Below are 20,963 nucleotides of genomic sequence, written 5' to 3'. Positions count from 1 at the left end.
AGAGTTGCCACCGCAAATACTCTTCCTCCTGGTATGGGATTTATTGTGACCAGTTGCTCATGGAATTTGGTGAAGGAGCAATTTCGGTTAGACGCCCTTCCTAACACCACCAATGGTTCGTCGTCTGGCTTGAACCACTGATCTAATGACCACAAGTCAGCGCTCTAATCAGGAAATGACGGCTGCTCCCTTATGGTATTCTGATAGTATTCATATATTATTTGTTATATGGTATCGCAACAATTAATAGCTTACACATGATGTAGACGTCTCTCTGATCTTCTATTATAACACTTGTTAATGCTATCTCGTGATAGGCCTGATTACTTGTGTTTTTCACATTTATGACAACATATCTAGGGAAAAGTATCACTGGAAGGTGTACACAATAGTGAATCGTTTAGGCCAGTGATGTAGTGCTACCCTAACTCTCCTTAACTAAGTTATGGTTAGAAGATTTGTGTGTTTTGTAAGTATAACTATAGTTAGGGTTAAAAAATTTTAGACTGCCAATTCTCAAGGTATATTATAGCTCTATTTCATTGATTCAAGTACACTAATGTCATTATAGTTGACATTCAATGGTCATTCAATATAAAATCGGCATACAGTCCAATACAGTGATGTAATGTTCGTGTAGCATGACAAGATTGTGATCCTAATTGGTTGTCTACAACAAAGGCTAAGATCAGATTACAGCAAACCAATGGCAGTCAACATTTGTACTAAAGGACAGATCATATACATGATTTTAAAGCCCTGTAGGCTTTGGCGGACCTACTGGGGGCTTACAGCGCCCCCAGCTGTTCCAACCGCCAGTGGTGGCGGTGGAGTCGCGTTGAGAGTCTTGGTCGCCTACATCCACTTATCTCAACTTTACAGTTATGGTTAAAAAAGGTTCGCACTAGATCACTGGTTTAGGCCTGTGTGAACTAATTAATTTGGAGTTATCGTCTACAGACTTGCAACGCTGCAGCAACAGACATGTGTTTATCCACTGTCAATGAGCCTACATGCAACTCTGCAAGTCTGATGGTATCTGAATGTCACATATATTTTACCCCATTGTTAATTGCTTATGCGCCTGAAAAATATCTGTAGCCAAAATGTGATAATGTATATTTACACTGAAGCTGGCTACACAGCAGTTAACTTGGTTACTATTTAACTACATATATACAACAGTGAAATGATCTTATTACTCTACTTTGTTGTGTTACTTGCTGATGTGTAACTCTCATGTGGCATCACATGTAGCTAACAAGCCTTTTTAAGTTTTTTGTTTTTGTTAAATTTTTGGCTAATCAACTTTTCACCTAATCAAGACATTTTATGACAAATGTTTAGAATTTTTGTAAAGCAAAAAAGTTTTGGGTATTCTTCAAATAATGTGAAATTCGGCTAAAAATAAATGGTACATGGGTGTGTGCAATATTGCTACCAGAGCATATACATTAAGCCGTTAAAGATTATAGCATTTCATTAGTTGCTCTGACTAACCGAAAATCCTACGCATGACAACATAAAACTTGCTTCTAGAAATTATGACCAGAAGCTATATCCGCATGAATTGAATGCAAACCAAACAAGTTTCATCTTGTCAGATTTTTGAAATGTTCTTTTACTCCAAGTTTAGTCCAAGTCGAGTGATCTGGAACACGTGACCTGGAAACATATTGTAGAGTTGAATTCCCAAAAAATGCCACCTGTGATGACAAAAATCTAACCTTAAATTGCAGCCTGTCACTGGCCGGGTCTCCAGTCGTCAAGGTTTTGATGCCAGCAGTCTCGAACATGTCTAGCCAAGATCACAAAGACATTGTTTGCACATTCTCTTAAAAACATACATAGACTCTGCTGTCAGCAAAGAAAGCAGACATCATTCTCGATTTTTGAGGGATCACCCACGGTTACACACACGCCCACACAGGTACAGATACGCGCACACAAGTCAGACCAGCTTTCAACCATTCAGTTAAAAAAGACTATAGAATCATTACTTGTATAAGAACAAGCATATTAGGCTATGCTTGTGTTTGTATTGAATGTAACTGTAACTAACGAAAGTTGAAAGTTCTATAAGTGTTCAACATCGAAATTTTTAAGAGGTCAATATATGGTGACATCTGTAGGTCTCTACGCTAAAATGTATTCCATGTTGTTAATGAACCGACTTTTACATTTGATGTTGATAAATAAATGTATATGGTATATTAAAATAAAGCATGAATACATAATAATGAATATATGTACATACTAGGCCGACCTATAAATAATTAATATACGATAAGGAACAGTAATAAATAAGTATATGCATATATTACATGTATATAATTAATATATGATAATGAGTAGCAATAAATATATAATATGTATATACTACAGATATATGATTAATATATATAATGATGGATAATTATAAATCTATATATATATATTTTGAGACGAGTGCTCAAACTCCCAGGTGTCTGGTAGGAGACCCGAGTTAGAGCAAAAACTACCACCTATATGGGTTAACCGGGGTGAGGAAACAATTTTTTTTATATATCCAAGTATTTGTTTGTCGTATGTCCAGTTATAGTAATTATGTTTTAGGAATGAAATAACCTCTTCGCACTGGCTTTGAACTCGGCAATGGTTCTGCAGACAGGCATGATATCCACCACACCGCACTACCTACTTGCGATACCCTGAAATAATTAGCGCGCTTGAATAGTTCTAGCAGGTTTGAAAATCACAATTGCGTGAGAGATCATGACGCATAACGATTATAAGTACAATTATTACAAGTCATGCACTCGGCTTCACATCCGTGCATTCACAGAATGGACGAGTTCGATTCCTGTGAAGTGCAATCGTTTTTCTTAATGCCCAGACGGAAGGACAGACACGGCTCTTATTATAGTAAAGATTTATACTACCTTGAGTTACTCAAATTTATTGGGTAAAGAAACTTTGCCAATCTTTGAATTGTTTTAAATCTTGAACGAGTCTGTAGCATGAGAAGTAAGAAATATTTTTCAACAAACTATTTTAGGTATGCCTCGAGCTTTCAAGTATTTGAATTTTGTATTGGCTGGACACACGCAGAGATAAACAAACACCTTCATTTAAAAGCTAAAATGGTAAATGCTTTTTAGTACCCGTGCAACGACGGACATTCATGTAGTAGTATATGTACATAAACATTGGCCAATCGGTCACAAAATGTGGAAACGCATAGCGTTTATGCTGACTAATTGACCACAGACAATGAAAAGGTTGAATTTTTTAATATAGATATGTGAAGTCAAGCGAGTCATAGACTATGTTTAGTCATTAGGAATGATGCAAATGATCTTGAGTAAGCTAAGCTCAAGTGACTAAAAATGAGTGAAAATTAGGCCTAATGAATCCTTGGCATCCATTAGATACCAATGCTTCTGCCATGTCAATATATTTATTTTGTGCAGTGTGTTATTTTACTATTATTTCAATGTTATATAAAGAATAACCGCTCCAGCACAAATAGTCAAATTCAATGTTTATCTTGTTACAATGAATGAAATTATTAGGTAGTATCACTTACGGTATTTAAGCACCCAGAGAACTTTATTCAATTATTATTAAATTAAATTTTTTATTAAAATATGACTATCTTTCACAAGCTTGCATACTTTCAAGATGTTCTGTAAATACTGTGAGGCAACCGTCAATTTCAAAAAGATCTCAAAAGTTTACCCTTTTCCCCAGATAGCATATTAATATGTACACTGAACTACAGTTGCATGCTCCATTGCTCATCCAATTCTGTTTTGCTGCTTTTTGGCGTATAATCTATGTCAGTCATTTCTCGGATGTGTATGGTTTCCTATCGGTTTTCCAAATTATTATCCGATGATAAAGAGGTTTGCCAAAAGGTTGCTAATCTTTAATAATCCAATGCCAATCAATCATTGTTTTACCATCATCATTTCATGAAAATAAATAATTGCGCAATTATGAATCGGAAATGGCTGATTGGATAAAGGAGCTCCTCTTCATGACAAAAGTCTTTCTAGAAGTTGTTGCTCAGAATCTTGCCATCATTACGTAATAGTTATCATTTTATGTAAATTTAGCAAATCTTGATTGGCATGTAAGGATGTAGGTAGGATTAAAGCCTTTTTCCTATTCATAATGCAACACCGCACTAAGGCAGATCACACACTGTAATTGGGACAAGAAATGAACAACTGTCAGCAGAAAACAATGGTAGCTTAAACAAAACCAGCTGCATTTGTAGTCTTCCGCTATAGATAAAGCAGTTTGGAGATTTTAGGCAATAATTTAGCAATTTAATAAAATATAATATAATGACAAGCACCCAAAATGCTTAGAAATTCTAAATGGTGAGTCAATCTTTTTAAAAATTATTTTTGACAAGAGAAAAATCAACAAGACCGCAGAACTTGGCAAATCGAATAAAAGAAATAGTCATGCTAGGATAAGAGAAAAATCAACAAAACCGCAGAACTTGGCAAATCGAATAAAATAAATAGCCATGCTAGGATCAAACCAGACTGCGAGTTAATGCAATTTTCATAAAGATAAAACTTCATTTCAAGTAAAATCGCAGTGTGTAACTCCAACGTTAATAACACTGTTACAACTACATACGTGAAGTAACGTATTTGTTAGACATAATCAAGCTTGCAAAAAGTATTCTTTCTTTACCATGATAGTACTCACCTTTCATAGTACCATGATAATACCACCCTTTTTTAGTACCGTGATAATCCCACCCCTTTTATAGTACCACCCCTTTTATATTACTGTGATAATATCACTCCTTTTGTAGTGAAGTGATAATACTATCCCAATCTATGGTACCGTGATAATACCACCCCTTTTATAGTACCATGATAATACCACCCCTTTTATAGTACCATGATAATACCACCCCTTTTATACTACCGCGATAATACCACCCCTTTCATAGTACTGTAATAATACCATACCTTCCAAAGTACCATTATAGAGTCACCCCTTCTACAGTACCATGATCGTACCAGCACTTTCATAGTACCCTAATAATGTTACCCCACTACAATACTATGATAGCAAATACCAGCGATGTACCAGGTCTTTCATTGTACCATAATTACCGATACTTATAGTACCAGTCCATTTATTGTACCATAATAGTACCACTCCATTCATAGTACCATAATAGTACCAATCCATTCATTGTACCATAATAGTACCAGTCTATTCACAGTACGGGAGTGCCAAACATTTTATAAAATGTCACCTTAACTGGAATAAAATTTTAAATAAGCTGTGCGGCTGACTCGCATGTTACAGCTTGGCAAGTTTCTTCTTTTAAATGTTTACACTCCTTGGCACGGATACCAAGGAGAGGATGGTATGGTCCATGCCAGGATTCCCTGGCATGGATTAGAGAATATGGCGCCAGTCTCAAGTGTACACCTGCTGATCAGTGACTGAAACAGCATCACCTGCTGACCTAGATAAGATGAGTGACAAGTTAAATCATATTAAATGTTTTAATTTATTACATATTGATAATATAATACACTTACAAATACGAATGAGGAGATCTATTGACGAACTCCCAGCCGCCCAAGTAATTATGGAGGTGGGATATGTGGCATTCAGCTCTCACAAGTTGAGAAGATCAATGAAAGCAATGGTTAGGAGTTTTGAGGCAAAAAATCCAGTGGCTGCAAAGTGGTTTCACAGGAAACATATTTGAATCACATTCTATTCTTATTTATAATGAATTTTGCAAAGAAATTTTGTGGGGTTTTTAAAACTTTTGCAAAGAACAATTTAAAATTCAAATGGATGATAAATCAGTAATAGCGGATACAATCTATTCGATTTATCTATTATGTCATGCAAGCAATAACAATAATCCTAAGTATGTAATTTCATATCCTTATAAGTCTAACCAGATCGATCAGAAAGGAAATGCTTTAAGATCATTAATGCTTCAAATGTCTGAAAGAGCTCCGTATACACAGCAATGGTGCAACTCTTTAACGTATAGATGTGGTTACCTGCATAAAAACATTTCAACTCTTAATCCAGGCATACATATAAAATATGAAGTAAAATTGCAATCAGTTATCACCAAGTTGTCATTGGCATTTGATGATTGCAGAGCAAAATTTCAACTGGCTAAATTTGTGTACAAATGATGTCGTTGGTTTTTATTATTAGCTTATTCACATTCGACTGAACTATGACAGACAGCATCAACATACATTAATAAATATATAAACTTGACTAATTTTTTAATCGTGGTACGAATCATTTTTCAAATCATGCTGTTATGATTCGTTAGCACGTTCACCTGTGATCTGTCCATTCCGACTGCCACCTGCTGCACCTGTCACATCCTCTATGCATATCTCTGTTGATTATGATTAATAATTATTCATGTAATAACTACCTATTAATTTTATTAGTGGTTGTACAAAAATAAAGGATAAATGCGATGACCCTAGCAATGACCCTAGCACACTGCAAATGTTTTTGTTGCTAGCAAGTATATCCTTCCTACTATTACATTTTTCACACGGCATCTCAAAACCTATCGATCAAGTCTTTGCATATCTTGGCCTCTTATACATGCATTTCTTCTTCCTGCGTCAAATGTTTCCACAAGAACACGCTGAGAACACTGATCAAACTTTAATTATTTTGCAATAAAATGCGTAATCTACGTACAGCTCGCATAACAATGAGGTAGGGGATTCCGCGAGCAGCTGTCCAATTGCTTGTATGATCACTATAAATCGTTTCCAAGATAATGTTTTTAAGCACCTGCATATCTAAGAACTTGTTTTGCATCTGTCTCCGCCACACGCATACCCGAGTCTGTCGGTTGTCAGCTGGTTGCGAGGAGAATTTTCCAAGAGCTGAGGTATTCGCTTGTAAACATTTGAGTGTTTGGTGCAGCAATAAAAGATTTCAATTTTTTGTTACACGTTGTGGAAGAATATATCTTCCAAAACTTGTTGCGAAAAATGCTTCATTCCTTTTCTAAATATAAATATCACATGTATTTTAAAACAAGCTGGTTCTTTTAAATTTTCATATATAACTATAACAAATTTTTTGTTTCTTGCTTACATAGTATTTCGGAGAAGTGAAAACCTTGTTAGCACCTTGTCAGAAACAGAACTCCAAAAAAAACTGCATAGCTACAAAATTATTTGAAAAACGGTGCAAAAACATATAATTCCATATTACTGAAGCTAGAAGTAAACCAAACGTACTAAATATGGATATTTGAAATGAGAGAAAATCCATGAAATAAGTTTAAAACACCCAAAAAATTGCGAGGTCACAGGTAAAAGTGTTTTGAGTCCATTGCAGATCGCCAACCCAAATGCTAAAAAAATTGTAAACGGTGAATAAAGATTGACATAAAGCCAACTAGTTGAAGACTTTATTAGTTTTATCAACAAATATAATTATTTTGCTATATATTATTACAAGAAAATATAACTATCCAACTGTATATTATTACAAGAACATATAACTATTTAACTGTATATTATTACAAGAACATAACTATTCGAGGCCATAAATTGTGTATTTCTGTGACAGTTGACACGAAGAAGCTGATAAAGAACTAAAATAGAGATGAACACGCGATATAAATAAACACAAAGATGACCCTTGTAAATAATATATACATACTATTTACAAGGGTCATATGGTTTATTTATTTATGTATATATTATACATAAATAATATATACATATTATTTACAAGGGTCATATTGTATACTTATTTATGTATATATTATAGACAAATAATATATACAATATTTATGTATAGACTATATATGTATTTTCTCATGAGTAGACTATTAATAAGTTCATCAGAGTTTCTGTTACTTACATGTATATTACCAGCATTTAATTTTTCTAACTTAGTAGTTCTGTGAACAATTTTTAAACAGGCATAAAAAATAATAAAATATTATATAATAAGCAAAACATTTGGATTCTTTAATGCTGAATAAATTGAAGAGCTGGAGTCTGATTCCATGTCTTCAAATGCAGTCATCATCATGAAACACCTAATTTTCTATCTGTCAAGTTTTTTCATCAAGTCTAATCTCAATTTTTACAAGTATGTCAGGTGGTAGGAGACAAGAGCCATTTGTTTAGATAAGCAAGAAACACCATCTATCATAACCTGATTAGAGCGAGCAACAAGATGCAGCTTTGAAAACTGCAGGTATCTTGAGTACTAGCTGGTAAAATTGTCAATATCTCTATTACACTGTAAAAAGTTTAACCATAAAGTCATAAAACATGTTCAGACATTCCACTCTTGAGGAAACATCTTTTGCCATCTGAAAGTGTCGGCCTTTGGCATGTTAAAAACTAGATTTTTCTCATACCGGAAGGCGCTTCATCAAATCCATGTATTATGATGCATTTCCAAAAACACTCGGATCACAAAAGGCAACGGTAATGACACTACACAATTATTCGTTAATGAATGTTATGGGTGGATATATTTCCCTATTTGTAAACTAAATACGTTTATTATACCTGTGACAGGTGTCTGACAAAATGAAGACTATCACAGCTGATAGGCCCTGCTTTAGTTCAAATAAATTAGAAAAACAATTAATAAATTTAGTAAACTCAAACCATGAGGACGGGGCGAGATTTCTCTATTGAGTAATTACTATTTAAAAAGGTAACAAACTCTAATAAATTCTGACATGGGAAAATTGTATGCCTCTAAAATTGAGAATGCTTGCAGTCTGTGAGCCAGGCAACAACAACAGAATACTGCGGGCAGGGTTCTAAAAACCACTTCTAGAAAACTAGTGATATCAAACGAGTTCTCAGGTTTTGGTAACATCGTGTAGAGGTGAGATCTGGAATATTCACAGCCTTATAGGCAACTGGCAACTCGTAAACTAATACACAAGGAGTAGATACAAACTTCAGTTAGTCACAAAGGAAATGAAGAGCTATATCGGAATGTTATCATATGTTAATAATATAACTGGAACCACAAAAAATGAGAGTTGTCTCCCTCCGCTAGTGTTCTGGTATCCGATACCATTCATTTTACAAAAGTTAAAATACATTATTTACAAAAGACTTGCTAGCTACTCATTGACTAAATGTAGACATTTATTCCAATATTTTTGTTTTTATTTTCCCTCCTAATTAAACCAGCATAATACTCCAACAAATAGAGTTTTAATGATGTAAAAGTCATCAATACGAACTTGTTATTGGATAATACTCTTTATGGTGAACACTATAATTGGTGAAAAATAATGCTGATCCTGAAATTTTGTTGCAATTTTATACGTAGTGTAAAATATATAAAGTTTTCATTATATATAAACTCAAAACCCGAAATCTCTCTTTTAGATTTTGCTGAAGGCCACATTAAACAGTGACCATAGCAGAAGTGCTGACGCACAATTATATGTGCAGGCCTTGGTTTCTCACCACTATTTCCAAGCTATTTCAAACTGTTAAAAACTGAACACACTGACCGACGGATACCAACAGGGTTATGAAAACATCAAACTGATGAGTCACTGTCAGTTGAAATGACACAGTTTGGCAGCATTTGTTCCAAGTAGATAAGAGGCAGAGGAAGATCTGTAAAATACTTGATGCCTCGGAGATCTATTTTCTGGAGTTTTCTACAGAAGAAAAAATGACACCTATATCAGACCATAAATAAAAATTGACAGATGTCAGACTAAGTGACAATAAAGGCATGCGCTTGAACAAGTGACAACCTGGTACGAGTGCTAGCAACCGCACAGTGTTTGAAAGCTCGGATAGGTGAGAAATTACATGTTCATGGAAATATTCCAAGTGATGAACTCAAAGCCTTAAAAGACATTCCAAAGGATATCGGTAACGCTAACCTTTGAAGTCTCCTATTTACAAGCAAGTCCCAAAATCCTAGAATGTATTATCAACCACAGACTGAAAAAACACTTAGAATAACAAAATTCCTTTTGAACTGAATACTGAATATAATTTTGCAGCTAAAAGCTTGTAGAACCCAATGAAAAAACAGAAATCAAATAGAGTAAATAGTTTTTTATGCCACTCTCAAAGAAGTGATGTTTAAGAGATAACTGAAGGAACATAATGATTGCAGTACACCGAGTCTGATAGATTTTGTACATTTGTTATGAATAGAAAAACAAATAGTTTTATTAATAGTTTTGTTGCTGAAAAGAACCTTTGTAGTTTTATCTATTTTTGATCCTTCATTACAAAGAATTCTAATCAGTATGTCATTAGAAACTAATGTACTGTCAGCAGCCATTTTTTATTTCTCGGTCAGTAAGAAATGCTGCCGCTATTTTGGTGATATCTGAAGAACTAAAAGTCAATTGACTTGAAACTTGAGACTTGAAACGAGAGGTTGTGAGTCTAAATTCAGTTCGCAGCAGGTTTTTCATTTTTAAAACTTTATCGCTTTAGCAGGGCAGACGTACAACATTGAGATTTATAGATATACATGTAAGATAAATATATATACTGTATATATAATATATATATACCATATACTATATACAATTTGTAAGCAATATATAGACAAGAATTTAAATCAGTGTGTCATTAGAAACTAATGTTCTATCAGCAGCCATTTTTCATTTTTCAGTCAGTTAGAAGTGCCCTCGGTATTTCAGCGATATTTTAAGAGCGAACATATCAATGAACTTGATACTTGGGAATCATACTGAAAAGGTATTACGCACCAAAGAACCAATATTTCATAATCCTACATAAATCGAAAGTACGGCAAAACAAACCACAACTACGCAATCAAGTTATCGGTTGTAGGATCAGGTAGAAAACGATTCCACGAGTTATCTCGGGTCCTGTTGAAGTACAAGCGAAAGTAAAGCATCTGTCTCTTCTGGATGGAAATAAGTAACAAGTAGAAACAAGGTATCAACAATTGAAATCTTCCATAAGCACTTCCAACTCTCTAAGTATGCCTCCACTCTTTTGTTCTATAAAGCAGCAATGTTCAACCAAACCTTTACATACAAAATTAACTTTTTACGAGATTCGCTTTGCATGACAAATTCATTGTTTACAAAAGGAGAAAATATTCTTAGATAAATACGGTGTATTTCGTTTAAAAACTTAATTATATATACTAGTACGCTTGCCAGTCTCATGCACTGTGAGAGATTGTAATAAGTCTCAGTACACGTGTAATTATCCCGTAAAGTGGTAAGGCGACTGAGCGGTGTAGTGGTAGTGCGCTTGCTTTTGAATCTGAAGCTGCGGTTCGATTCTTATGCGGGGCAATCTTTTTACCTAACGCTCTTGGCATGGTTTAGGACAGACGCACGGACATCGCTCTTATTATAGTAAAGATTTATACGTAGATTTTTACACTACGTATAAAATTGCAACAAAATTTCAGGATCAGCATTATTTTTCACCAAGTATAGTGTTCACCATAAAGAGTATTATCCAATAACAAGTTCGTATTGATGACTTTTACATCATTAAAACTCTATTTGTTGGAGTATTATGCTGTTTTAAGAGGGAAAATAAAAGCAAAAATATTGGAATGTCTACATTTAGTCAATGAGTAGCTAGCAAGTCTTTTGTAAATAATGTATTTTAACTTTTGTAAAATTAATGGTATTGGATGCCAGAACACTAGCGGAGGGAGACAACTCTCATTTTTTTTGTTCCAGTTATACTGTTAATATAGTACTATATATAGATTGAAATCCGCTCTACATAGTTTTATATTACACGGTAATATAAAACTGTGTAAAAGGTTAGATATAGAAAAAGTGAATTAACACAGTAAGAATTGATAACAAAAACAGGCAAACTTAGTTGTAGTCGTAGAGATACGAGAGACAGACGGCGTGGAGGGAGAAACAGTGCTAGAGTTACAGTGCTAATCAAATAGGTAGAGATCCCTGAGCTCTAGAACAGCTTAGTTTATTTTATTTGCTCTCTTTTATTGTTATATTTTAAAATATCACTTCAAGCCTTTCCACTTTTATTCCTTTCTAGATTTTTATCTTCAAATCACTTTCACCTTCTTTTTCAAGATAGCTACTAGATGGCTTCGTAGGTTTGTTAAAGAAATTTTCCATAGCTGCTGTTTCTGTTTTTCAATACAGACAGTCGACTCTCATTTGTCTGGACTAATACAGGCTGGGTCATGTCCGGACATCGATAATTGAGTACTGTACACTAAACAGTCTATATTGTCTCATACACATACTCTTAGGCCTACAACATGGTACAGTATACATATACAGTTTACATGAGAGAGTAAAATATGGTTATGCATGCAATAGCCTACTGTATAATATTAATAACAGTAATAATAATCAATGAAAATTACAGTACAACACTCTGACGGGAAGCTCATGCCCACACACCGCTTCGCTTGTGTCATCTCTCGCGACAGTCAAGTCAAGCCTATCGGTCAAGGTTGTCTTTCTTCGTATAGAATCAACACTGCGCTAAACTGAGATATGAAACTAGCTTTGCTGACGAAGACATTAGCCTTGGCTCTACCATTTTAATCAGCCTTAACTTCAGCAAACTCCAACTAGCTTGGCAATTACAATTTTTTAGCAAAATATTATAAGAGTTACTCTTTCGCACGTTTTTGCTAGAGGAAACAACTCCAAAGAGTATGATACCGTTGACTGGTTAATATACATAACTTATTAAAATGTAGACAAGGTCCAATTTTTTTAGATATCCATGTCAAATGCTGCCTAGAAATAAAGAGTGACAAAAGTAAATAGCAACTATTTGCTCTTGGAAACAGATAGATCAAACTTACGGCAAATGCTGTAGAGGAATGAGAGATCTTTCCGTAATGAAAGGGTTATCACTGAGGTCAAGACTGACCAAAGATGGTATCATCGCCAGCCTTGATATGCTCCACTCATCCAGACGAGAACAAGAGCTAAGGCTAAGATGCACAAGTTTTTCCATTTGAACTGTAAATAAACAGGAAATCATTGACAGCTGAAAGTTATTTGATACATAGCCTAAACATAAGGGCTCCCTATGAAAGCAATAATATACAATAATCAAAAACATCAAATACTTTCAATACCAATTCCATGATAAAACTCGTCCATAATCCATTGATTAAAATTGACAATGCTCACTCCATATAAAAGAGAGATGTCACAAAGTTAGGATAATAAATAATAAGTGACAGCTTGTTACAAGAAGAATCATTTTTTCACCTACAAATATCGCATTTGTTTGAAAACATGAGGCGTAATTTGATAAAAAAATAGTTTGCTTTAAATTTCATGATCAAATAGTAGGATCAATGAGCGAACTTGTCAAAAATTCAAAGTCAACGAAATCAAAAGTCACCTAGCTTCACATCTGTCATTTCATAATTGGCACAACAAAACAGTACTTGAATAGTGATGCAGCGCTATTAATGCTACTGGCAGTTATAAAGGTTTTCTGGCAAGCTGCCATTGTATATTGATGTAATCAGACATTGTTAGCAGAAATAATAAACTAACCATTTATCTCAACAAACAATACCTAGCATTACTGTACATACTTACAGTACATCTAAACCTACAAGTACGTATAGCTATTAATGCTACTGGCAGTTATAAAGGTTTTCTGGCAAGCTGCCATTGTATATTGATGTAATCAGACATTGTTAGCAGAAATAATAAACTAACCATTTATCTCAACAAACAATACTTAGCATTACTGTACATACTTACAGTACATCTAAACCTACAAGTACGTATAGCCTATTTCAACTTATATTAATGACCAAGCATTACGCCGTTCATAAATACAAATACTTGAAGATGATTTTGTGAATATTTTTTGCAGCTATAAATCCATTTTGACGTATACCTCTTATGGTCATTAGCAGTCCTCTATTTTGATTAAATTGATTTATAGCAACACGAGATAATCTTTTAGCAATTAAATATCTTATTTATTAGCCCACCTTTTTTTCTGTTTCCGGTACTGTGATCCCTCGTGGTTCAGCATTCGCTGCTTCAATACTTTATGTGGTAAAATAATAATAATTAAAAAATAAAAATAATGCTATAGTTTAGTGAGATTCCGCTGCGAGCATCATAGTGATAGCAGTCAACGCGGCTCACTGTGTTCCTATTGCGTTGTGGGCAGTGTAAAAATACAAAGTGCTTGCGACATCCTTTAATCCTTTTAATTTATGTCTCTTAACCGTCCTTAGCCCTCAAAAATTGTCTAATGAGCTTAAGAAAGAGAGGACAATTCTTACGATTAATGAAAAGTCAAATTATAAGATATGAGTTTATTGGTTTCTACTTCTGAATCAGATAGTCAGCAGGTGGGTGTTTGAGTAGCTGGTTCTCAGGAATCAGATAGTCAGCAGGTGGGTGTTTGAGTAGCTGGTTCTCGGGAATCAGATAGCCAGCAGGTGGGTGCTTGAGTAGCTGGTTCTCGGGAATCAGATGGAGTTTGAAATAAAATATTTTGGCGACCTGGCGGAAGGCACGGAGCAGATGCGTGTGAAGTTGGGATAAAGTCAGTAAAACATGTGAAAATAGCATTTATGCGAACGCATACATATTGACAAACTGAGATTTATTAATACAATTTGCTGGGTTTACTAGTCCCTAGTAACCGCAACAAATGCATACTATATATTTTACTGGTAGGAATCCACTTTCAGCAAAACTATGTCATTACCTATTAACTTTTCAACATCATCTTCTATTTCATGAGAAATTGGGAATATAACTAAACCGTATCTCAGGTAAGCAAGTTTTTGGTATAAATAAGCAAATATCTATACACAATCTGTTAACAAATTTGACTGCCCATGCTTAGTGTAAATGGGCACAGTTACAGAGTTTGATGTCAAAACTCTTTGTCTGCAATACAAATATTGAAATATGAACATTTTTGACAAATAAAATAACATTCCCGCAATATTTGACTCTCTACCCAATGTAATACGACATATTGTGCTTGAAGTTTATTGAAACGCCACGGTTTAGTAAATGGAAGTGAGGAGGCTGATGAAAAGTGAAGAGCAAATGTAAAAGATATGTATTACTTGAATTAGTTTTAGCTTCCCTGTTACAGTGCAATACACAGCATATCTCTATCACACTTTCACTTCCAAACCTAGACATCACAGGGTCTCTCTAAGGTATTTTTAGGTATCAATAAAAACATTAGTATTGTTTTATTACTTTACTTGCTTGCAAAGTGTTATATGATACATTAAAGCGTTATATAATACATTAAAGTGTTATATAATACATTAAAGTGTTATATAATACATTAAAGCGTTATATAATACATTTGCAAATCTATACAATGGACCCTCGCCATACGATTTTAATTCGTTCCATTGTTCACATTATAAGGTGAAAATGTTGTATAGAGAGGTATAAAAAACCATACTATTTATCTAATGCAAACATTCCCTACTAAAAATCATCCAATTTTTATTTATGTACTGTACATTTAAAAATTAGTAGCGAAATAGTATATTAACCTTAACAACTATAGTTATCTCCAGTAACTTTGGTGTACTTAGTGATTATGATCTGCAATAAAATGTACTACATTATGTGCAGTACATACCGTAGGGAGTTCCTACCTTCGAGACAGATGTGCAACATAAACGTTGAATTTAACTTAAATGAATTTAGCTTACTAAACACACACTTAAAGTTAAGTTTTAATATGTATTTTACTAAACTTCAACTTTGTCATCGGCTAATATTTTATCACTTATCTGTTTCCAGTTTCATTTTTACTATAACTTATAATGAATAACGCTGAACTGAGAGAGCGCGAGCATTGTATCTTTTTCACGCATTGTAGGGGAAATTTCGGTGAATACCATATCGACATCTTCATTATTCCGACGTATTTAGTTAGCACACCGACTGCCAAATTTGAACTTTGAGAAAAGTTTTTTCTTGATATCGTATGGCGAAAAAACTTTGTATAACGAGGGCGGGAAAAAACATTGTGTTCCACATTGTAGGGCGAAAAAATTGTATAACAGGGTCATCGTAACCAGAGGGCGCACTGTATTAATAAATCTCAGTTTGTCAATATGTATGCGTTCGCATAAATGCTATTTTCACATGTTTCACTGACTTCCTCCCAACTTCACACGCATCTGCTCCGTGCCTTCCGCCAGGTCGCTAAAATATTTTATTTCAAACTCCATCTGATTCCTGAGAACCGGCTACTCAAACACCCACCTGCAGGCTATCTGTTGATAATGAAAGAAATCTGGGTATCACCCTGAATATAATACACGAGCAGTGGTGCCACTGAATTACTGCTCGTGTACTATATAGCCCTTTGTAAATACTAAAACGTTTTGCTCATTAATAATTTTTTTAATAAAGATCTACGAAAGGTTTATTGAACAAATTACAAATGATTCCGATAAGAATATTTGTTCAGACCCGAGTTTAACATGTGAAACTCATCACAGAATGAATAAACTATGAATTGAAAGGACTTTTCAGACGATCCATTTCGACCGGGGCGACTAACCTAAAACTTGCTGACATTTTCAAGCTCAGTAATTTCGCTTTACTCAAAAGACACAAGAAACTACAATCATCGCAACTCTTACAGAGATTCTCGATGCCTTCGTATATGAGTTGAGTTTTGGAGAGATCAATGGCTTCGACGAACAATCCGCTTGTTTTTTCCATGGGTAAACCTTTGTCTTTTTCTGTAGATCTCGAGTATATATGACTATCATCGTGGAGTTTCACTTCTCCATTCATAGCGACTACAAACCTGGCTGCTGCCAACTCTCCTCCTAACTCCCTCCTGCGCTCTGACGAGTACCTGGATAACATGGAATAAGACCTCTGAGTTTACTCTTGACCTCTAAATTTACTCGTGACCTCTGAGTTTACTTGTCAAAGAGACTATTTGTTAACAGAACATCTGACTAGCTGACAAAATGTAAGATAGAGAATGCAGTTATAGTCATTCTACAGTAAGCATTATAAAGGCCTAATTGGTTCAGCCCCTACTTAGTCATATAAAACATAGGCTAAGTATGTAGAATGTTATAATAGGGAGCAACTAGGTCCTTATTTAATCATTTAGACCATAGCCTAGATACATAGAATGCTATTTTAGGGACCAACTAGGTTCTGCCCTTACTTAGTCATACAGAACATAGGCTAGGCATATAGAGTGCTGTTATATGGAATCCTAAGAACTATTCAGACCAAATAAACTATCGTCTCTACATACATAATTACTAATTAATTATATGAATGAATTATTACTATGAATTAATAATAACATATCTTGGATAGAAGTGTGTGTGTGTGTGTATAAGGTTACTGTTCCACCAGAAGCTATACATCAAAAGTTTAAATACGATGATACGGAGACAATATAATTGTCTGCGTGAGAAGAATTGGCCTTGACCCCAGATATAGTAATCGAACCTTACGAAAAACATTTCTTAACAGGGGCATCGTAAAGCGTGGCCGCATCGGTAAAATAATCAGCGTGCACTATAGCTGGATGCACCTACAGATGACATACGACCAACTTTGAGCAATATGTACATGTATATAGATTTGTAAGAGCAATAGGGGTTTTCATAAAGCAAATATGACTTTCATATTGATTAGAGTTGTGTATGACTACCTTATAATACAGGACAATATAAACATACAGTACAATCAAAAAGTGATTTGAACCAATTAACATTTTGAATTTTATACAAACAAAAACAATACCTACGCTTGCATAGTTCTTAGCTTCTCAAGCTGCCGTTCTGCTAATTTGTCATCAATGAATGTAGACCAATCAATCTTCTGCGACAAAAATGACATCCAATCGGCAGCAACTGTTGAACCAGACGGGTTGAACTCGACCCAACGTTTATGTTCATGTTGGCTAACAACCTCGCCCGCTTGCTTGTCAATCATCATTCCTTCTTTTTGATTATTTGCAAACGCTGGTGAAACTGTGGCTTTGAGTGTTCGTATCTGCATACCTAGAGAACTTTGTATCCATTTCTGAGAGCTTAGCATCAATATTTGAAAGTTTGTCATTTTCCAACTATTGGTGAACACCTTCGCAGTAGAATTAGCCATTTGGTGCTCAGCCCTAGAATACCAAACAATAGTATAAAAATTAGCGAAATTTCACATCTCATGGCATCTAAGTAATATATACAAATATGATTTTTTATATATGTACATGTATAAACTAAAACTTATCTAGAAAGTTGAATTTTTTTCGTGATGTTGCTCATCAGGTGTTTTTTTAAAAAACAAAATATTCTGGAGTATTTTTTTAAAAACAAAAACACCCAACGAGTGACACAGCGAAACAGATTTGTAGGGAAGGAAAATTCGACTTTCCAGATAAGGTTTAGTCTAAACAACTACTACAGTTATTGTTAGTAGTGTAGAGTCCTTTGTAGCTTTGAATTGTATACTTCATCTTATTTATGCTTAGTCACTGTTGATTACTGTTGAACAACAGCCTACACAATGCGGTTGTAAATGACTTTGGAGATCAGTGGTTGTGATCTAGTTCTCAGTTTTTATTTACAAGTGCTAAATGGATTTTTCCATGAGGCATGTCAGGCACCAAATAGTTTCCTTGTCTCTTTTTATGAATTTATAGAAATCTTTTCAGCTACTTAAATTAGGCTATGAAGCATATTTAAAAGTTCAATTTTTATACTTTGTACCACCAGAGTTTAGCTGTGTTAAATACTTTAGCATTTTCGTGAGTGAATCGTTGATTAATGCTATATAATAGGTGTATTTTTATTATTATACTGTTATATCGATAAAAATATTAAAATTTTAATAATTGTTGAAGATGAATTTCTCATAATCCGTAGTATAGAACATTGCAAAAAACCTGTAACATATATCTATTATTGAATAAAATATTTATTGAAAAATGTCATTCAGCTGCGTGCTATTAACAAATATGTGACTGATAGTTGATTTACCTGGATACTAACACTTAGTAAAATGGTCATCTCAGTTGATTTATAAAAGGAATGCTGGTAGCATAGAGATGGCAACTGCTACACTATATGAAACTGAACACAGTAAGTATTAACCTGTTCAGAACACTTATTTATAACAATAACAGTGGAAATTTATTAAAAAAACAGCCAAATAGTTACTTGAAGGTTTAGTCAAACAGGCCTTCAAAGAGCAAAAATAAAAATACTGTTAGATTGTTTCAACTTCCCAAAATTGAAATTGAAAAAATTGAAATGAACAAATAGTGTTTATTATCTGCCTTTCTTCCTTTTATCTTAACTGATCCAGCAAACAATTAATACCTTGAAAGGCTTTGCCAGACATCAGTATAAAACATCAACAAATAGAAGGCATCAAAAATATGTAAGGTTACAAGATTAGCTTGTATATAAAAAGCCAACATAACACTAAATAAATTGGGGAGTATTAATAGGGTGGAGAGGATGAACGAAAACAGCAATGAGCATTTTATTATTAACACCACAAGGCTTTGCCAGATATCAGTATAAAACGTCAACAAATAGAAGGCGTCAAAAATATGTGGTGATAAACCTATACTCACTGCAGAGTCGCTTAAAATGGTTAGTTCATAAAACGATGTGCGGTACACATATGCTAGAGTATTTGTGTGGAGCTTACTTCACTACCAACGATGGTCAAAAATGGAGTGGTAAAAATTTGCTTACATAAAAATCATTTTTGCCGTATATTCCACAACAAGCCCAAAAAATACCATCTGACAATCAAAATAGCATTAGATAAAAATGGTTAAATAATCTCAAAGGAAGAGAATTTGAGCAGATGTCCAAATTTTCTATTTTCAAAATAGTTGCAGCTAAGGGTTCAGGGTTGCAGCTAAGGGTTCAGGGTTGCAGCTAAGGGTTCAGGGTTGCAGCTAAGGGTTCAGGGTTGCAGCTAAGGGTTCAGGGTTGCAGCTAAGGGTTCAGGGTTGCAGCTAAGGGTTCAGGGTTGCAGCTAAGGGTTCAGGGTTGCAGCTAAGGGTTCAGGGTTGCAGCTAAGGGTTCGAAAAATAAACGTTTTAGTTTATTGGTCAAGAGAGTTATATATATTTAAGTTTTGAGAAAACTGTTAAAATATGAATGAAGAACAAGACAACATAACAAGTGAGCCGTTAGGGTGGTAAGAAAAAGAGACGAAAAAAGATTTGCGGTGATAATGGTAAGTATTTTGACCAACAGATTTAGATTAGGATATTACTTGGATATAATGGTTATATTATATGATTACCGATGCAGAACATGGTAGAACATACAGAAGAGATTGAAAGTTCTTCATAATTCCCATCAAGGTTGACAATAAATGGAATGCTGATCAAATATTAAAAGTGGTCAAAATATTGCAGAGTCACTTATTACAGAACTATGCATAAAAGAATAAGAAAAACATTGGTGCTTCAATTGAGGTCTCATCTAACAACTATCTCTCTCTCTCTCTCTATATATATATATATATATATATGTATATATATATCTCCAAGTTTGTGTGTGATTCTGTGTGATCAGCTATAACTATTAAAGTTTAGGAATGAAATATCCATTTTATGCTGAATTTGATCTCGAAACCTCCTGTTCGCCAGGCAAATATCTTACCGTATCTTATCGATTAAGCTACACGAGATTGACGGATTCATTGGGCGATATATGTCGGTGAAAATATGCATACCATGCTGCGTTACGCAATACATTAAAAGCTTGCTCTCACAGCTCTTATTAATAAGTTAACTAATAACAGCTGTGAGTAACAAACTGTTACTGCTAGTTTGTTAGTAACAAACTAGCTTAGTCAAATTAGCCATTGCCAATGTGCCAGGCTAATAGCAAGCAACTACATTACCTGTCACTGTTTATAAGCTGATTTTTAATACCCGTGCAACTGCCGGGCA

General features: G+C 34.4%; 1 protein-coding gene across 1 annotated transcript; it reads right to left on the bottom strand.

The window, feature by feature from the left end:
• Positions 1-8,997: 8,997 nt before the first annotated feature.
• Positions 8,998-20,963, bottom strand: LOC137404344 (distal membrane-arm assembly complex protein 2-like). Its single transcript, XM_068090538.1, has 5 exons — positions 20,915-20,963; positions 17,790-18,158; positions 16,651-16,871; positions 12,841-13,000; positions 8,998-9,685 (listed from the first exon to the last, which is right to left on the bottom strand). The coding sequence occupies exons 2-5, from the start codon at positions 18,143-18,145 to the stop codon at positions 9,562-9,564; spliced, it is 861 nt and encodes a 286-aa protein (XP_067946639.1). The 5' UTR covers positions 18,146-18,158; positions 20,915-20,963; the 3' UTR covers positions 8,998-9,561.

This window comes from Watersipora subatra, chromosome 9, assembly GCF_963576615.1.
Source record: "Watersipora subatra chromosome 9, tzWatSuba1.1, whole genome shotgun sequence".
In the NCBI taxonomy this organism is placed as follows: domain Eukaryota; kingdom Metazoa; phylum Bryozoa; class Gymnolaemata; order Cheilostomatida; family Watersiporidae; genus Watersipora; species Watersipora subatra.
The sequence above is the reverse complement of the archived record's forward strand: the minus strand, read 5'-3'. Positions and strand labels throughout refer to the sequence as shown.